General features: G+C 32.2%; 1 protein-coding gene across 1 annotated transcript; it reads right to left on the minus strand.

Annotated features, from left to right (window-relative positions):
* Positions 1–3553: 3553 nt before the first annotated feature.
* Positions 3554–20503, minus strand: LOC127725731 (ADP-ribose pyrophosphatase, mitochondrial-like). Its single transcript, XM_052232942.1, has 8 exons — positions 20392–20503; positions 19585–19843; positions 17170–17264; positions 16612–16821; positions 15562–15778; positions 5410–5529; positions 4727–5044; positions 3554–3672 (listed from the first exon to the last, which is right to left on the minus strand). The coding sequence occupies exons 1-8, from the start codon at positions 20403–20405 to the stop codon at positions 3565–3567; spliced, it is 1341 nt and encodes a 446-aa protein (XP_052088902.1). The 5' UTR covers positions 20406–20503; the 3' UTR covers positions 3554–3564.
* Positions 20504–20705: the final 202 nt, after the last annotated feature.

Raw genomic sequence — 20705 nt, forward strand, 5'->3', positions numbered from 1 at the left:
TTTTTACTAATGATGATGTGAAGACCTCATGTTTATCTTATGCAATATTAACCATATAAGTAAGCAGCTAGCAAAAGCATTTTTGTAAAATATCATTCTAAGCTATCTAATGATTTACAGGATGTGCAGGCAAGCAATGTGATAATGATGATGAAAATGATATACGACACGACAAAAAACACTACATCAGAGAACATTCATTTCATTTATTTTTAAGAAAATCTGAGGTACATATGCTAATATATGTAAAATCTATTTATAAAATGACAATTTTTCTTGGTTTTAAAAAGCACATGAATATAACATACATTTGATATTGATAACATGTAAAACTTATACAACAAATAAATGGAAGTCATATTTATGTTAAAAAATAGACCAACATGTGTAAACATTCTGAAACCACCTGTGTCCTTCAAAAATTATACATAATCATTTCTACCAATCACATATCCACTGGGACATAATATATATAGGTTAACTATATATTGTCTTGAAATATAAAATTTATTTGTAAAAGCTTAGAAAACATGTAAAATGTGAGGCTCTTATTCGAAAACCAAACACTTGAACAATGTATATAAGAATAAAAGGAGATGTGGGGACTATGTCAATGAGACAGACAATTGAAGACACAAAGACTAAAAGACCTCTAGACACAAACTAATAGACAAGTTTATAAAAGGAGATGTGGGGACTACATCAATGAGACAGACAATTGAACACACAAAGACTAAAAGACCTCTAGACACAAACTAACAGACAAGTTTATATATATATATATAAATTTATTCCTCCTCCCAAACATCAATATTGAAAAAATTTACCAGCGTATTGATTCGTGATAATTTGTATAACGATCAAGATTATTATTTCAGTTTGACTACCACATGTCAAGATAAGAATCATTTGACATCTTACTGATGAAGGATATTAGTTATCCGAAATATTTAACATTTGTTCATGATTTTACTTTTTTTTGTTGATGTTGTACCCTTTTAGACTTATTATATATATATATATATATACACAACATCTAAATAGTTTTGAAAATTAGGAAAAGTAAAAACAACGAATGGCTTATTTTGTGACTTTCATCACAAGTGAGACAATAAATGGAATCGGACTATAATTTAAAGTACATAAATTTCAATATGGATGCATTTTTTTTAATCAATGTAATATTGAGATATGATGGTAATCATGTTAAAGAAATAACATTTTCCTTTTCATTACATCATTCCATGGCTTTCTATTTCTACAGTTTGCACTTTTCCAAGTTACAATAATAAAACCAGATACATAAAGAGGGGCAAACATTTCCAACTTTCAGCACATGATTTCAGGAAGGTTTATGTATATCTTTTAGCAAAATTTGCATACATTACTATTACAGTTCGAACTAAAAATATATCTATATAATAATGGTTGAGGTAGATATCTACATTATAATAGCTGAGGTAGGAAAGATGAGGTATATGTGATACATGTAAAGTAGAATATAGGCTTTTTTCAATTTGTTATTTGAGATTCGATTATTTGCATTAAAACATACACAGGTGTTAACTAATTTTCTTACAACTGGTCAGTTCAATCTGAGTTGTACCTAGACCTATTAATCTTTTTTAGTCTTTCTTGATATCAAATACTGTAAATTCAGAAACTATTGTGAGGTTTTTATTAATGCAAATAATGAGACTGGGTGAGTATCGAAATAATTAGAATTTGCGTTATGATATCTGATACATCTGTTAGGGGGGCTGGGAGGTGGGAGAAGGGTAACTCGAATAATTCAAGCCCTTTCCGTGTCCGATTTTCTCCCACACGAGGGCTTGAACTCCTTATGATCATTGGCCGCGTTGCCTGCTCTCTGTGAGAGAGAGCCAATCGGTGGCGATCAGGATAATGAGTCTGCGCAACTTTCTTGTAATTGTCTTACCAATCACGTGTGTTCAATTGACACAAATCCGATAATAATTAATTAACATCAATTAACATCAGTTTACATCATTTAACATCAATTAACATCCGGAACTCCTCCTTCTTTAGCTGCCAACTTAAATAAAAATTCCCGTATTGCATAGCGGTGTGAATTTTCCGGTTGACGGTCTTTATCGAGGAAGACGTTCAGGCGTTAATGTAGCCTTCGTAGATCAGCGGAATATAACGACTGAATTATTCGGGTTAGGAGAAGGGTACCCCCCTGTGCACCCCCTCACCCATGGCTGCCTATGAAATTTTCATCCTGCACAATCAGGGGAGAATTTTTTTTTCTCTCCCACACAATATACAGACACCCGTGGCCGTCTATGAAATTTTCATCCTGCACAAGCAGGGGAGATTTTTTTTTTCTCCCTTTCAGCAATTCAGATTCTAATACCTGATTTTTTATTACAGCTATTCATAATATTTAAATAGAATAGACCACAAGAAAATTTGTTAATACTTAAATAATTTTGAATTCAACTGTAAACCAGAGTACTACTTTGATTCATGAAAAATTGATTTTTGTTTTTGTGAATTGAAATATAGGACAACTAATGCATTACTAAAGAAAGTTAGAGTTGATATGATGTTATTTATAAAAGTAAATAGACATACAATTCTTAATAGCTCTACTCTTTGAAAGAAAGTGACTACAAAAAAAAAGCAGCTTACAGTACATGCAGTAGTCTGATCATTAAATGAAAATTTTTATTTTCACAAGCTCTGCCAAAAATCTCACACAACACAATATTACAGTCTTCATTGATAGTTCAAAATATTTATTTAATCCTGACGATCCACGCCAGGACACTGACAATGAAATAAACATGTACACTAAAGAAACTTTAATTATGTTGATTCATTTATTTTTGTTGGTATCATATTTTGTTGATTGATGAAAATTATATGTTGGTGGATATATGATTTTGAGGTTTTGCCAAAGTCTAGATACAACCCATAAAAAATTTGTACTACATTAAACATTTAAATTCGTTTTTACCGATTCCCACAAAATTCACAAAAATTGTAAACCAGGGAATTACAATGAATCCAAAATAGTTAACACATTTAATCCTATAAAGGCTTACTGGTTAAAACACTGGACAATGTCTTTTTTGTAGGGTACAGCTATAGACTAGGAAGAATTCCTCTTGAATATATAAAAACACTAGTCATACCTAGAATAGGTACACAAAAATAAATCTAAATCCTGCAGTTGGTTTTTAAAACATTTTAAAACTCTTAATGATGTAATAATATCAATGAATTAATGAATTAATGAATTCTTTATAATGTCGAATTTCAATGTGTGTTTAGTTAAGCTATGAATGATTTATAAAATTTAAAACATTATAAAATTTATGATATATCATACCTAGCACCCAGCACTATTCTTTGAAAAAACAGATAAATGGAATGTCATGAATAAGGCAATTATCTGTGTCTCAAAATCTTTTGAATACTATTTTTTCGCCTGTCAATTCGTTGGTGAAATACTTATTTGACAACTTGGGACTTTCCAACAAGTTATAATTATTTTCCTTATATACGCACTTGTAGTTTTTTTTTACATAACAATCAAAAATAAGCATCTTGAATTTTGGCAGCTTCCTGGACAATGACGCCTTCATTTCCATATATCCTGACATTTGGTGAAATCTCTTTCCACATGACTTTGTTGGAGTCCTGTAAAGATAAAAGATGGCATAATTATTTCAGACCAAATGACTTTGTTAGTGTCGAGTAATACCAGTATCGAGATGTTTTTTGTATTGTGAAAGAGAAAAGTCTTTTGAATAAGCACAGTTACATCCGAACAAGTGAAGGTGCAATAGATAGATAGAATAACACAAACCTTTACTTTGAAAATTTTTGATTAGATAAATCCAGACTTCTTTACTAAAATTAGACAGTGAAAGGAGCCAATTTATGACTTTCATATTTCTGTTTTATTTGGAAAACTTGGAGATAAAATTTACTATCTCCAAAAATTGATTTAAAGTCTTATATTCTATTTCAAGACAATGCACCTAGGACCTTTCTTGCTATAAAACTGTCTGCAATGATGTTCTAAATTTCAATAAGGGAAATTTGTATAAAAAAGTTCTTAAAAAAGAATTAAAAAATTTCCACCAGAATCAGCAGATATAAAGTTACTGCAACAGATCCTACATATTTATTATCATTAAATTTTTTCTTCATATTGTTTTGAAATTTTTTAAAGACAGTATTTACTATTTTCTCAAATTCTGTATGCCTTTATTTAAAACTGGTTCTGACCAATTTGTCCAAATTTTGATAAAACACATGTTGATTAAATGTCTATTGTGTAATTTCCCACCACATCCATTTGGAACATTGCATTAAGAATTTTCCATTATATCATTAGATTCTGCTACTTTACCACCGTTGACTAGAATATTTATCCACACTAGATAGTTAAATTTACAAATTTTAAAATGGTGACAAATCTCTTTAAAGTTTTAAATTCAATTATATCAAGTGGATAAACATTGTTATGAACGGGGTTGCATGGTAGATTCTATATAAAACAAATAAGAAAACAGCTTGCTATGTGGTATGGGTTTTGCTCATTGCTGAAGACTGTATGGTCACCTATAGTTACTAATATTCTACTTCATCTCTGGTCATCTCATTGGCAATCATACCACATCCTTGTATTTTTTTATTCACTAATCAACAAACAACTTGTTTCCGATAATATTTAAATTTAACTTACATCTGGTAATTTTATATCATATATATCTCCGGCATCATAATGGAAATTCCAGACTTCTGCTTCTATCCAGGCATTATCTGTGTTTTTGGGATCATCAATGTATCCTTTATATACTTGGGAGGCACTGAATCCTGTAGAATCTATATCAGTTTTTTTAGAACTAGATTTTGACATGGTTGTGAAAGTTGGAACATTGGTGGCAGGTGCGGCACTGCTCAGACAGGGATGTGAAGCTGAACGAGTCAGAGAGGTTCCTGTGATCTTAGGTCCTAAATTAGTGATGCTGCCAAGATTGAGTTCTGCAAACTGGGAAAAATACTGAAAAAAAAATAAAAGCCAAGCATCAAAGTACGTCAATTTGAATAAAACTGCCAAAAGCATTACAAGCAGTGTAAATTTTAATTGCTAAACCAACCAGGACTTATTTAAGTACAAAATCTGTAGTTGACAGTCTTACATTTCATATTTCCTCTGACGGCAAACTTCAGCTAAACGATATAATAGTATATTTTGGTAGAATGTCTATAAATGCATCTGAATAATTATAATTAAGTGATGTCTATTATTGTAGATATTTTCTGTTTATGCAATTCTAAATATGGTAGGGATATCTTAAAACTTTTTAACAAGAAAATGACAAATATTATACTTATTTGTAAAGTTAAACTACAAATATAATTTACCTGTATTAAATCCCCTTGATCTAAATTGGCTTTACCCTGGTTATCAGGTTCATCTAATACATCTCTTTTAAAGGCTTGGATCAAAGTGCTGTACCGTGATACAAGACCATGAAGATATTCCTTTAAAAAAAAGTGTATTTTTAGTGAGGATTAATCAAATTGGTCCAAATCCATGAACAGTAACCAACTGGAAACTATGATTCTATTGAAAAAAATATTAAACTAGAGGCTCTCAAGAGCCTGTGTCACTCACCTGATTCTACTTTGGTTTTGGAAATCATGTAAAAATAGATTAAAATCATAATAGTTAACCTAATAATGATTGAGGCCAAATTTGGTTTAATATTGGCCCCGTAATTTAATCAAAAGCAGAAGAATTTTTGTAAAGTTAACAGAAATTACCAATAAATTTATTGAAATTCTAGAAAATGACTTTATAAGATCAATAACTCCAACAAGATGTCAATTGACAATTTTGCTCATGCTGACTTATGTGTAGATCTTCTTTTCTTGATATTTTTGCAGTTTACAGTTTATCTCAATCTATAAAGATACTTGTATTAAGGTCTTCATCAGCAGCACCTCATAAGGAACATTTATGCCATGTTTGGTTTCATTCCATTCGGTGCTCCTCTAGAAGAAGCATTTGTATGTATTCCCATAGGGTCTTATGTTAAACTAAGTCCCCTGCTTGTGGCCATCTTGGATGATGGTTCAGCTACAAAGTAACAACACTTGGTCAGCACCTTGTTAGGAACATTCACACCATGTTTGGTTTCATTACATTCAGTGGTTCTCTAGAAGAAAACATGTGTATGTATTTCCCATAGGGTCCTATGTTAAACTTACTCCCCCTGCTGGCAGCCATCTTGGATGGCAAATCAGCTACAAAATAACAACACTTGGTCAGCACCTCATAAGAAACATTCATACCATGTTTGGTTTCAATCCATTAGACAGTTTTCTAAAAGAAGACATTTGTATATATTTCCCAAAGGGTCCTTTGTTAAACTAAGTCCCCCGTTGGCAGCCATCTTGGTTGATGGCTACAAAGTACCAACACTTGGTCAGCACCTCATAAGGAACATTCATGCTATGTTTGGTTTCATTCCATTCAGTGGTTCTTCAAAAGAAGACTTTTGTATGTATTTCACATAGGGTCCTTTGTTAAGCTAAGTTCCCCGCTGGCAACAATCTTGGATGATTGATTGGCTACAAAGTAACGACACTTGGTCAGCACCTCATAAGGAACATTCATGCCATGTTTGGTTTCATTCCATTCAGTGGTTCTCTTAAAGAAAACATTTGTATGTATTTCCCATAGGGTCCTATGTTAATTCTTGCGGTCATCTTGAATAATTGATCCCCTACAAATTAAAGTTACAACACTTGGTCAGCACCTCATAAGGAACATTCATGCCATGTAAAATTTTATTTTAAAAATGCATAATTAAAATTCAATTATCTTTTATTTGTTTTCTATAACTATTAGCATTTACTTTTCCTTAGTGCTGGTTCCGCATGCACGATTAGAATGAAACATTTTTTCTCATTGGTTCAGTGAATTTCTTATTTTAACTGGCTTGTCCAGTTCAATTGGTCCTACTGGTAATTTCTACTCAGTAAAGTTTTCCTTTCAAATCACTATATTCGTATGGTCATTATTCTAATCAGTTTTCTCTGAACAGGTCATAATTTTTATTAAGTTGACGCGTCGATCGACTTAAATTTATAATTCTTGAAATAACCGCCCACCCAGCCCTATTTTAACTTGAAAAAAAAAAAAAAAAGTTTTATTCTGAATTTTTTTTCTCCCGTGTGTTTAGCGGGTTTTTTGAAAGATAGGTTTTTGTACCTTCTGTTTGAGTAAGTTACATGTACTTGTATTGTGACCGTCATTTGTTTTTGTATTGTGTGTATAGTTTATGTTGTGTAGACCTGTAAGTTTTTGAGATGCTGATCCAAGCCTAATAAATGTTTTTACATTCTTTTCTTTTGTTTGAAATTTGCCAGAGAGAGTTAAAAGATTGAAGAGTAATTGTTTGGTTTCATTCCATTCAGTGGTTCTCTAAAAGAAGACATTTGTATGTATTTCACATAAGGTCCTATGTTAAACAAAGTCCCCCCTGGCAGCCATCTTGGATGATGGATCGGCTTCAGAGTTACAATACTTGGTCAGCACCTCATAAGGAACATTCATGCCATGTTTGGTTTCATTCCATTCAGTGGTTCTCTAAAAGAAGACATTTGTATGTACTTCACATAGGGTCCTATGTTAAACGAAGTCCCCCGCTGGCGGCCATCTTGGATGATGGATCAGCTACAAAGTAACAACACTTGGTCAGCACCTCATAAGGAACATTCATGCCATGTTTGGTTTCATTCCATTCAGCGGTTCTCTAGAAGAAGTTCAAAATGTAATAAAATGCTCCGCTGGGGCGCAGCTTGATACGACCGCAGAGGTCGAACCCTGAAGGTATAAAACCACTAATTCATAGCCCCATTGCTTTCTATGTTAAATTCTGCAATTTCAAGCATAAATGGCTACTTTGTCTTAAGTTCAAATAAAGTAGCAGTTATTTCATGTCAAAACTATACCTTATCCTGACTTGTGCTGAAAAATTCAACATACCTTTAATTGCATATTAGAGCGTACTGGTTCCGGGAAGTTTTATAGTACACTTAAACACTAAATGCTTGTTTTTTTGCCCCTTTATGGCCCCTAATTCCTAAAATTTTGAGGGAATTACCCCCAAAATCAATCCCAGCCTTCCCTTTGTGATATGGTACCTTGCAGTACAATTTCAGAGAGATCCATACACTTGAACACAAGTTATTGTCTGGAAACTAGAAAAATGCTTATTTTTGGCCCCTTTTGGCCCCGTATTCCTAAACGTTTCTGGCAATTACCCCCAAACTCAATTCCAGCTTTCCCTTTGTGATATGGAACCTTGTAGTACAATTTCATAAAGATCCATACACTTACCCACAAGTTATTGTCATGAAACTAGAAAAATGCTTGTTTTTTGCCCCTTTTTGGCCCCTAATTCTTAAAATTTGGAGGCAATTACCCCTAAAATCAATCCCAACATTCCCTTTGTGATATGGAACCTTGTGGTACAATGTCAGAGAGATCCATACACTTACACACAAGTTATTGTCATGAAACTAGAAAAATGCTTGTTTTTTGCCCCTTTTTGGCCCTTAATTCCTAAAATTTGGAAGCAATTACCCCCAAAATCAATCCCAGCATTCCCTTTGTGATATGGAACCTTGTGGTACAATGTCAGAGAGATCCATACACTTACACACAAGTTATGTCTGGAAGTTACAAAAATGCTTATTTTTGGCCCCTTATTCCTTAACTGTTAGTACCATAACCCCCAAAATCAATCCCCACCTTCCTTTTGTGGTATTGAACCTTATGGTAAAATTTCATAGAGATCCATTCACTTAAACTAAAGTTAGAGTGGAAAACCAATGTGTCTTCGGACAACGACGACGATGATGCCAACGTCATACCAATATACGACCGCAAAATTTTTTTGCGGTCGTATAAAAAGTTAACGACGAGGACGACGACGGCGGATGACGGATGCCAAGTGATGAGAAAAGCTCACTTGGCCCATCGGGCCAGGTGAGCTAAAAATGGTGTAGCTAGCTATAAAATAAGGTTTAATCCACTATTTTCTACATAAGGAAATGTCTGTTTAAAGTCAGGAATATGATATCACAGGAATTGCTAACGCTACTTTTGATTTTGAAGGAGAAATAAAAACTGTAATTTTCAAAATAATACTAATTTAGGAGTGATTCTGGATTCATTTACAGGATTTGTCCTGTTTATCAAAAGACATGAAATCATCGTATTTTAAATTTCATTACCTGTAAGTGTTTAAATATAACTTATGATAGTTTTATTCTATTAATTTATCATAAAATAATTTTTCATTTTACCATTAAGTGTCTAATGCCTTTTACATAGCAAGTAAAGCACACCTTTCCAAGTTTTTTAATAAAAGTTTTAAATCAGAATTGTCAATTGTCTATGCTAAAAAGTTACTGAATAAGGAAGTGATAATAATTTGTCATGGAATAAAATTTCTTTATAATATTTGCATGATTTGTTTTGAGCTTAATCACTTCTGTCAGTTTAGTCCTATTACATTTGACCTTTGGGGCATTATTTTCTATTTTCATTTATTGGCCCCTTACTTTTGTGTGAAAAAATACACGTTTGCATGAAAGGAGTAGGGCCACGAAGGGTTAAAACCGGCCCTGTCTCAGAAATTGACGAAATTACTGCAGAAGGATTACTAACTAGTGTAGTTCATAAAACGATAACCATTAGACTTGTAACTGTGTTTGTCTAGTTTTCCAGGGCGTCAGAAAAGACCAAGGTACAATGGTATTTTAGCCATTTGCGCGTAACGTTAAAATTGTTTTCATTAACGTTCTAGTAACTTTATAATCATTTTACCACAAGAATTTTTTTACAAAATATTTCTCCAATCTCGTCCATATATCTTGTTTTTTTTTTTAACTCTATTAACAGAAACTTACTAATATTAAGGTTTAAGCTACACATAAGCGCTTCAATTAAATTTTGTATAGGTGACCCGAATACTCGTGTTCTGTATTGATATTCACCAAATAGAAATTGCAGAGACTATGTAAACAAACATAATTCCATAGCATAGATTAAATTGAAACCCATAAAGGATTTTAAAACATATGCAATGAATGTATTCTATTGAGCAGAAGGAATTTAGATTGAAAGCTGTAAAATATCTTGGCGAGCGAAGTACAGTCGTAAAAAAGTATGAGGATAGTTGATCACACCACATCATCTTATTTGTATATGGAAAGAAAACCGTGATTCACTTAAACACAGAAAAGTTTATTTTCTAGTAACGAAGTAAAAGATGAAAACACAGTCACAGATAAACATTGCGTATAGACAGTACATAGCATTACATGTACTTCAATAATCATAGAACACATTATAACTGTACAAAAGTCATCAGACACCATAACCACACGTGCACTCATAAACATCATTCTCATTCCGGAGGATTACATGCTTACTCTCAAAGCAACATTCAGAATTAAACACTTGAATGAACAACAGTTTCATATTAATACTGCCATTCATACGTCACTGACCACATTACATATTACTGCTATCTCTAATTGTACCTAAAGCGCATTAAATATGTAGTCATCTGTAAAAATTGAAATATAATTCTTTTAAATGGTTCAAAGAATCCTATTTATATTTTCCCAGAACTTTTTTACTAGACAAAGTAATAGTTTAAAGGCAGTGGCTATTTTGCCGGCGCCGCCAAAATTGAAAATATTCTATTTTGCCAACTCTTGGTAAGCGGAAGCCAGCATGTCAGTAAAAAAAATTTGATTACAGATATGCAATTCAAAACTGACTATTATTTCAAAACTAAATTTAATTGAAACATTTTTTTATTTTGAAGCTATGTGATTGATTTTTTTAGACTGTATAGCGTTTTTATCAAATCGATATGCTATGAGATTTTGTCTTTCATTTTTTTTACAGCATAGTTCAAAAATTTGAGATTTTATTCTTATGCATACATGTAGCATTAGACTGATTTTAGAAGTAATTTCAACTACATGTTTTGATATGATTTCATTGCTACAAATGGATGCTCAATAGTTTTTATTTTAATTCCTTTTTACAAATCCTTATATTCACTTGGACTCATAAATATTTTAAACGACTATATGTATCTTAAATATTGTGACATTTATAATATTCAACTATATGATGAATAATAATTTGATTCTTTTATGTTGACAATGCACATTTTCGTAGTCTTTTTCACAAGTAAATATTAAAATTCAGTCTCTACAAAGAACCGGCAAAATAACAAATTCACTATACTGCCGGCGCTATTTTGCTTGTTTTAATTAAGATATTTTAAACAAAGACGACAAAATAGCATATTTTCTATTTTGCAGGCGGCGGCAAAATAGCCACTGCCTATTTTAAAAACCTCAAAAATTTGACAGAATACTCATTCGCAGTTGTCCATTGTGGACGATTTCATTTAGCGATTTAGCTATATTCAATTAAATCTATCCGACTTTTGCATGTTTCTATCAATTACGTTTTAAAAAAACGAATACTTTTATTATTTTATGATTCGTGTTCTCGTTAAAGGGGCATTAGATACGAGATATAGAAAAAAAAAAGATTTCTTTTTTGTTCAATCATTAATGAAAGTGAAATAGTGAAATAATAATTCGCTTTTAACAGCCAGTTTGGTTGAGTTTTGTCAAAATAAGCAAAGAAATATCGCTAATGAGTTATTCACTTGCAAGTGGATAATTCGACCTCATTAAATCTGTATTCATGTGAAGTTCAATTTAACCCCTTAGCTAGAGATGGGTTACGCATGAACTAGGCGTGTTCAGGTATTAAAAGATAAAGAATGTCAACAATGGAAGTGAAACAAGTGTAAACCATTTGGTTGACTGATTCGATATACAAAAACTCATTCTTATACACTTCAGGTAAAAACGATTATTAACATATTGATTTAACCTATAATATCAAATCAAACAGACCTAGAAAAATCCAATTGCACGAGTTTGCTATCTATTTATATATTTGTTTATGTTTATATCGGGTAAGATGACCGTCGGCAGTCTTCAGAAGGTCGCATCGATGGTTGATTAGATGGCGTCTAGACTAAAATACACACGAAATGCTGATACATACTATCGAGTCTATGCATCATAAATTGTTTATTTTATTTTTTTTTTAATTTGGATATACGTTGTAGTATGTTATAAGTCGAATATGAGAATTTGAGTCAAATCGGTAAACATGAATTTGACAGCTAATGTCCCTTTAAGTTTTAAACTGAAATTTTTTTTTAAGGTTTTCACAATTGTCGATTTATTCTTAATTAGCTTTTATCTAGTAATCGTAACTAGTCTTGCTTGTGGTTAAAGTGTTCCGGTATTCTGCATACAACTATCATTCTTATCTCGAAAAAAGCTTGAGTGTACTTTGTTATTATTTTTATTATCATTTGGTCAAATCAAACAGATTCATGCCTCAATCCGTATGAAAAAAAGAAGATATTATTGCAAAGAAGACAACTTTCAACCAGATACTGAGTGACGTGCATGGATTCATTTTAAAACTAATAGAAATCCATGAATATCAGTTTTTTTATTTGGCGTTGATTGTAACGCTATAAGTGTATGTAAGCTGCGTCCATTCAAGTAATGTATTATCTATAACTATAATTAACATACAAGATCAATTATTTTCGTCTATATATAATAAGAGATGTGGTATGATTGCCAATGAGACAACTCTCCACAATGTTTGCTTTCTTTAAAGTGAAATGAAATGTGAACTATTTCTCATGGATATGTTATATTAACCTGTGAAAATGTTTTTAGAGTTTTCAAAAAGTTTGCTTAGTTGCAAAAAGTACGATATAAACATATAGGTTTCAAAAAGACGAGCAAGAGGAATACTGCAATAAACGTCAATGTGACAGCTACCTAACAATGATGAAATTAGTATTATATTCTTCAACTACACTCTGCTCACTGTCACTTTCGTCCATGGCATGTGAGATAAATGCTGCATCTTTAAGAGAAGCTACTCAATTCTGGACTCCATGTGTGATGTCCAGATAATGTCTTGTATAACCTAGATACCAGAGTCTATAGGCAATGTGCGCAAATTAACATGTTTTCGTCCGGAATATGCATCTTACTTGCCACTGGACATTAAACAGTCATCCATCATCATGAGACAAACAACTCGTGTAGTAAAATGTTGTGTTTCTTTGATATTCAATGTTTTTTTTTTTTCTTTTTTCCCAAAAAGTGAAATAATAGACGCGTAAATATCTTCTCTAAAGATTTTAATATCTTTAATCATTTATTTAATTATGTTTAAAGTCATTATTGTACTGTAACTTTGGAGAGATATGATTGATAGTTGTTTGACGAACGTCCAGTGGCAAATACTTCGTTGCATTTTTATGACGGAGAGCAATTTAGAGAATCTTTTTCAAACAGGAATCAAGAAATTGCATGTGTTGTCATTGAACATAAGAGAAAATTCTCCAAAAAGGGGGGGGGATAAAGAATCATAAGACCAATAAAATCATACAACACCATGAACATATAGAGGCGACAAAAAAAAACAGCAATAAAAAAATATAAAAACAGGTAACTACAGATTGAACACGAACTTCGGGCTACCACAAGAAACGACAATCAGAAATATAAATATATCTCATAGATAATTTATTCATAGTAAGCAGCCATTTTTGTTGGTCGCTTGTTACATAGTCTCACTTAAATTTAAAAGAGACCACCAAAAAGGGACCAAATAAACAATTGCTCCTTGTATGCATTCTGATCAATTATGCACGCTATCCCGCGTGCATATCAGATATTTATTTGAATGTACCCAAGCTATATGATTGTGTCGGATAGTTTTGTTTCATCTTTATTTCAGTTGTCATTGAAAACAAATATTTTTTCTGGTTGAATGTCACGGACAGTACTACACCATGCCCTCTCATGGCGTCGTAATTTTTATTTTAATTAAAGAAACAATAAAGAGCTTATTTAACCACTGTGCAATATGATATCAAAATTCTCACGTGGTTTCTTCTTATGTCCTACGATTTTCTATGTATGTTATTGTTCATAGTTCTGTTACCTATTTACACCATCCGTAGCAATTATTTAAAATGTTAACTTGGCATACCATATACATGATAGAAAATGCGGACGTGAAAGAAAGCACTTCATCAAAGCGTCAACATGAGATTACATTCCATATAGGTTACATTACGACGATTTTGTCTTTAAAAAACAAAATACGTGTATCTAAAAGGAAATTTGTAATAATTTTTATGTTGACACCCATATCGATCTGCTGGATGTAGAATTTTACGGAAAAAAACTACGGCTCTATTTTGAAACTGTCATAATTTTGTTTGCATAGCACAGATCGGGCGACCGGGCTAACTATTACAAAATAACGTGGAAATGAACTTTAAAATAATTTGCAAATTATTAATTTTTATTTCCAAAAAATTGTCTTGTTTTCTAATAAAAAAACAGTAATTAGGGCGTATCTATCCGTGTTTAAAAACCTCGCCGGATCGGCGGTTAACGATGCTTCGCTAAAAACAAATTTAAAGACTTGTTTTTCCATTTTCTTCTTTTTTGTTTGTCATAAATAAGAAATTAATAAATCATAGAAATTATTCTATTTAAAGCAATTGTACAAGTTCTTGGTACAGTTATTTCGTCACAGAATCTATCGTACCTCGGAAATGGCGGCGTTGAATCAGGATTTGCTTCTTAGCAAAAGTTAAATTTTCGATGTGGCCACAGGCCTGGACCACGCTAAATATTGTTGCAAACTGAGTCAAAGTGTCAAACAATCAAAATAAGAGTAAAATTACTTTGGTCGAGGCCTGTGGCCAATGCGAAATTTAACCAGGAAGTGTGAAATTCTTTAAGAATTTGGACATTTTGAGCGTTCCGGTTTGATTTCGGGTATTACGTCACATTAATGACGTCACAAAAATATGATTTTATACTATGATAACAAATAACGATATACGTAGATATGTTTTAGCTATAAAGGATCCACCTTATTTCTCTTTCATTTTTTGTCACCCCACAGGGCCAATATCGGCACTTCGTGGCCATACTCCTTTACCTGTTGAGAAGTCACTACATTTATGCAGATCAATTAGAAAATATTATAAAAAGAAATCCTTGACTTTTTATACACAAATAACTTTTAACAGTACTTATTCTTAAATGAACCTAATAAAATAAAACATGTAACATAAACCTAAAAGTGAGGGGTGGTAGGAGGTGGTGTCATCCTGAATGTTTCTGAAAAAATATCATATTCTTTACTGGATCCCGTAAAATTAATCATTAATTCCTGAGTCCAGGTAGGTGTAAATCCCAAATTCCAGCAAAAATAAAATCAAAATCCCAAATTACTGCAAAAATAAAGGCCCAATCCTGACATCCCAAAAAAGGTCTTTCCTCCCCTCTAAAGTTGTTGATACCATAAAGGTAAACATGTAACAAGATGTAAAAGATTACCCCTGGTAAACCAAAGCTAGTTTCGTCTCCATCATCACCCTTTTTCACTGCAATGAATTCCATAACTTTCTTTCCTTCAACATACAAAAATCCTGGTGGTTGGCCATCTGCACTGTCTGCTCGTCTCCATCTTGTACAAACAGCTAAAATTTGATGATTCGGTCCCCATTGCCACAGTGCACCTCTACCTATAAGGCCAGTTCTACCCATTGGATTTCTGTGAAAAAAACAGGATTTTCAAACTTATAGAAAATATGCCTCTTTTGACTGTTACATTTTTGTCTTTTGCATAAAAAATAAGTCATGATTAAATGCAGAGTCATGTGTAATAAGACATATTAATTGCAAGTTACATAGAAGTTCTCTATAAAGAATAGGAAATAATAAATATATTGAAATGTATAATTTAGACTTATAAATATCAACCAGTACATACAAAGGTCTAATTCAAAATTCAGTGGCAATACTAAGAAAACATCAGTTTTCATTTGGAGTGGCCAATCTTTCCTATAGCTAGTTCCAAGGACACTTTTGGACAGGTCATAGGGAAAAATGAAGGTAAACTACTATCATTTAAACCTGAATGCAAGATTTTCTTGCCTTTTAGAAGATAAGATATCTGTGAAGAAATTATTATCTAGGAATAGGAAAAAAGGTCTTCAAAAGTATGCACGATCAATAAAGAGGCATGAATTAAAGCAGATAAGGTAAATAAGTATTAAATGGTCTACATACATATACAGTATCTTAAATAGCCCCCAAAAAGAGGGGTTCAGATCCCCTCTGCACTTTCAGGGCACCCCTTTGCCCTTAAAGTCCTGCCATTTGGCTTTCTATTTTCCTGAAGGAATATATATCTTGGCAATGCAAAAAAAAATATTTTTACTACTAGGAATCACCTTTTACAAGTCAAAAATACTAAAATTCAGCAAAAATACATTAATTTATCCAATTATTTCAATTGTGTCCCTTATTTTAGACAAGAAACCCCTCTGCCTTTCAATTCCAGCTAGAAAACTGTCTACATTTTAATATACATATATTACTTACAGAGGAAGACCAAGTGGATCAATTTTATATCTACACATTTCATTATCCAACATTATCCATGACCTCCTATCAAACATTCTCTTTCCTTTGACTCCTTGAACTTTCTTTGTCACTACTTTGTTCCATACCATATTGATAATTGGCAAACAAGGTAATACAGCTATTTCTTCTTCTGTTAAGAGTTCTCTTTCTTGTTGTTGCAATGTAATGCTTTAAACAAATACAAAGTGTCCCACAATAATTTTAATTATATGAATGATATGATGTAAGTTTTAACAAAGAAACTAGTAAAAATCAAAAATCAAAATCAAGAGACACTGCTCAGACCAAACTAGACATCTCGAAACATTTTCATGACTTTAAAAACACAAATATCCATAACTTAAAGCAGTATATTATGAATGACTAAAATTTTTTTAACAATAATTAATATGAACATCTATTTTTTTTATTTTTTACAAAACTGGTTTGTAATATTATTAATACATAAAAAATATTGATTCAATTTCTTTCTTTTTTTTTTTAATATAAAATAAACTGTAAAATTATTATACATACAATAAAATGTCTTCATCCACATAAACCCTCTCTTCATCAGGAAAGGCATCTATTGGTTTAGTATATGTTTTTGGGTCATACACTAAACATGTTTTCTGTGAAATATAGATATATTTTGTTTTAAAGCATGGTATATCAAATCTGATGTAAAACATAATGTTTTGTTATATCAATTATGTCCATGGAAAGTATACACATTTTTTATTTTTAACAGAAATAGTTTTTATTTGTTACATTTGTCAAAATAAACTATCTTATTTCCCATTCATAATTTTTTCACTTGCCAATGACATCATGAAATTTTTTGTTTACTATTAATTTTCTAACTGTTCCTGAGAAACTATCAATCTTATACCTATTCTCCTGTGATGCATTATAAAGGTCATACTCCAAAAGTGGATTCTCCAATTTTTCTGAAAATTTCACAGTAGATGAATGATTTCTAGCCCATCAGTTTTCCCCTCTTACTGAATTTTTGAAAAATTAAGACAAAAAACTCCTTTTCTACCTTCATTCTATTTTTCTCTTTATTTTTCTTTTTCTCTTTATTTTTAAGAGCTGAATTATATGGATTTCGAAATTAGTACCAAAACAAAAATGTAAAATTCCTTTAATTGACCCTAAATTAACATCCAGATATTAAAATTACCAAGAAACCAGAAAGAGAGTCGAAAGAAATCAAGAGGGCATTCAAACTCATAAGTTGAAAAATAAACTGACAATGCCATGGCAAAAAGAGAAAAAATGACCAAAAGACAAATAAAAGAGAGGCGAAAGATACCAAAAGGACATTCAAACTCATAAGTCTAAAAATAAACTGACAACGCCATGGCTAATAAAGAAAAAGACCAACAGACACACAACAGTACACAAAACATAACACAGAAAACTAAAGACTGAGCAACACGAACCCCAGCAAAAACGGGGGTGATCTCAAGTACTCCGGAAGGGTTAGCAGATCCTGCTCCACATGTGGCACCCGTCGTGTTTCTCATGTTAGTACAAAGTCGGTAATAAGTCTAATTTGGTAGGTCACATTCGGGGAAAAGGGGATGGGATTGTAGTTACAACATTTGGAACATATCCGCTATCATCTGTGAAACAGATATTCCATAACAGTCAACCAACTCGTGATGGCGTCCGTAAAATTTACGAAGGGAAGATTTCAATTTCACCACTAGGAATTCTTGGTTTAATAGCTTCCTTGTGAGCAGCAACCCTCTATCAAGGAAATCATGATAGGAAAATACAAGCCCTGGAATATCGTATCAACAGGGATATATATACTCTGTATGCAGGCGCTGCTGAAATGTTGCTACAGAGAAATGGAAATTTCACAATTGGGAAGCTTAAATCATCTCTTTTGTTGTAAAGTTTTGTTTTCAACTGACCCTCATTGTAAAGGAGTAGGTTCGGTAAGGGCCGATTTTGGCTTCAAAATTCAGGTTCATCTGATGAAAGATTTTGGACACTTTTTAAACACTTAAGTGTCTACTTCAGTCGATTCAATTAGTTTATGTGAAGGATTTGAACTGATTTAGTCAATAAAGACGCTCAAATTCAAGCTTAAATATGAAAAATCTATCAAATATGCCATAATCTGATGGTTTTTGTCAAAAATGAAAGTGGCCGCATCCGTGTTCATTCTCAACCTTTATATATGTTATGTATTATCATCAAATACAACTTACATTTAAATATTAAGAATGAACACAAATGCGGCCACTTCCATTTCAGACGGAAACCGTCTAAAAATTAATCAAAATGCTAAAATTTCGAAGATTTCAGTAATTAAGCATGACTTAATGATGCTAGTACCCGATACATGTCCATTGTATTGTCAAAAACAACCTGTATTTATGTAACAGAAGTATTCTTCTTTCAAATAAATAGCTAAACATTTACATTTTAACAATTTTGTAAAACTGCTATATTTTGGGGCCAAAAAGGGGTCTTACTGGGCCTACTCCTGTCTAGATGTAAGTTAAGATATGAAGCATACAAAACACAACATAGAAAACTAAAGACTGAGCAACATGAACCTCACCAAAAACAAGTGTGATCTCATGCGCAAAGAGCATTTCATAGCTTACAAGTTCTAATTGGTTCAGGTAATCCAAGGGCATGTTACCGCTTACATGTACTATATGTTCATTGATGAAAGCAAAATGGTGACCTGTAATGTTCAGTTCTTTGTCTTTAGGTCTTTAATGGATATTTGTCCATTGGAAATCATACTACTTCTCCTTATTTTTATACTGATATGTTCCTTCTGATGTTACAGATATTCTAAAATGCTATAAGACCCAAAAAACTGAATCCCAAAACTGTTTTGGGAAGGAATAAAAATTGGGCTTTAAATGATTTCAAGAAGTCCCCCTTTTATATCCAAGTGCAGATTTATTAACAACTTACCTCCCATGCGACATCCTTATCTAGCACCTGGAACCTGGTTAAACTGGTACCTGGGTATGGTGAAAGTCTAGCTGCCACATGAACCAGTGCACCTTTATTTGTGGATACTCCTAATACATCATTCTTGTCAAGTTTATGAGAGATACTCTCCAAGTACATTCTACTGGAGTGTAATGTTCTATCTAACTCCATGATTCTGTCTGTCATTTGCCTCATTGTTTTCTTCTGAAACCTCATGTCATCTTGCAAATTTTGTAATCTTAAATTGAAAGAGTTTACTAATCTTTTATCATGTGAACATTTTACTTTTGACATATGGATATTTTACCATTGGGTGTACATGAGAAGAAAATATGCAGATGTTTTTTATCCAATGATCTTTTTTTAAATCTTTCCGATTTTTTTTGATTTTTTAGAGGTGGCAGTATATTGTGTGACTTTGTACACAAATATCATTTTTATCATTTGTGTGTTTTCCATTTACATTATGTATTCATCAAAATGCAATATTGGGTTAATTTGTAAGGAAATAAGAAATCTTTGTTGTAGTATAAATAAGGCTGTTGAATTGACTCACAATTGGACATCCAAGACATTTATAGCTTATATCTACAATATGGTTCAGGTGTAGCACATTGTTGAAGGAAAAATGGTGACCTGTACATGTTCAGTGTCCCAAGTCTTAAATGGATAATGGTCTCATTGGAAATCATACAACTTCTTACTTTTAACACTGATATTGATTAAAGTTGAATGGGACAAAATTGATAACATCGTTTTGCATAATAATTTTACAAAACAGCTTACATTTGAGCCTGCATCTTTTGGATAGACTCCACTTCAGTCTGTTCTTCCTGTACACTAACATATTCATGTGAACATTTCTTCCAGTAGTTGTAATCCTCTGATCTTTTTAACTTCTGAACTGTATGACTCAAGTTTCTTGTTTTCTTCTGTTGAAGACAAAGGTAAAATATTCAGCATTTAAAAGTAATCTATATAATTAGACAGTGAATGACATCCATTGTCAGTTGTGTATAATATACAGATTTTTACCCAGAGAAAGATTTCAGAAAAGGGGTGTGTATCATGCATAGAAAAACAAAGGATATAGGGTATCC

The sequence above is a fragment of the Mytilus californianus genome, unplaced genomic scaffold, assembly GCF_021869535.1.
Source record: "Mytilus californianus isolate M0D057914Y unplaced genomic scaffold, xbMytCali1.0.p SCAF_15, whole genome shotgun sequence".
Taxonomy (NCBI): Eukaryota; Metazoa; Mollusca; class Bivalvia; order Mytilida; family Mytilidae; genus Mytilus; species Mytilus californianus.

Bases quoted from the DNA above. Each gene is read 5' to 3' on its own strand.
- LOC127725731 (XM_052232942.1), bottom strand. The intron at 15,779-16,611 runs GTAAGTAATATA...TTTTTTTCACAG, and splicing joins GATCCACTTGGTCTTCCTCT to AAATCCAATGGGTAGAACTG. The intron at 5,045-5,409 runs GTAAATTATATT...TTTTTTTTTCAG, and splicing joins ATCAAGGGGATTTAATACAG to TATTTTTCCCAGTTTGCAGA.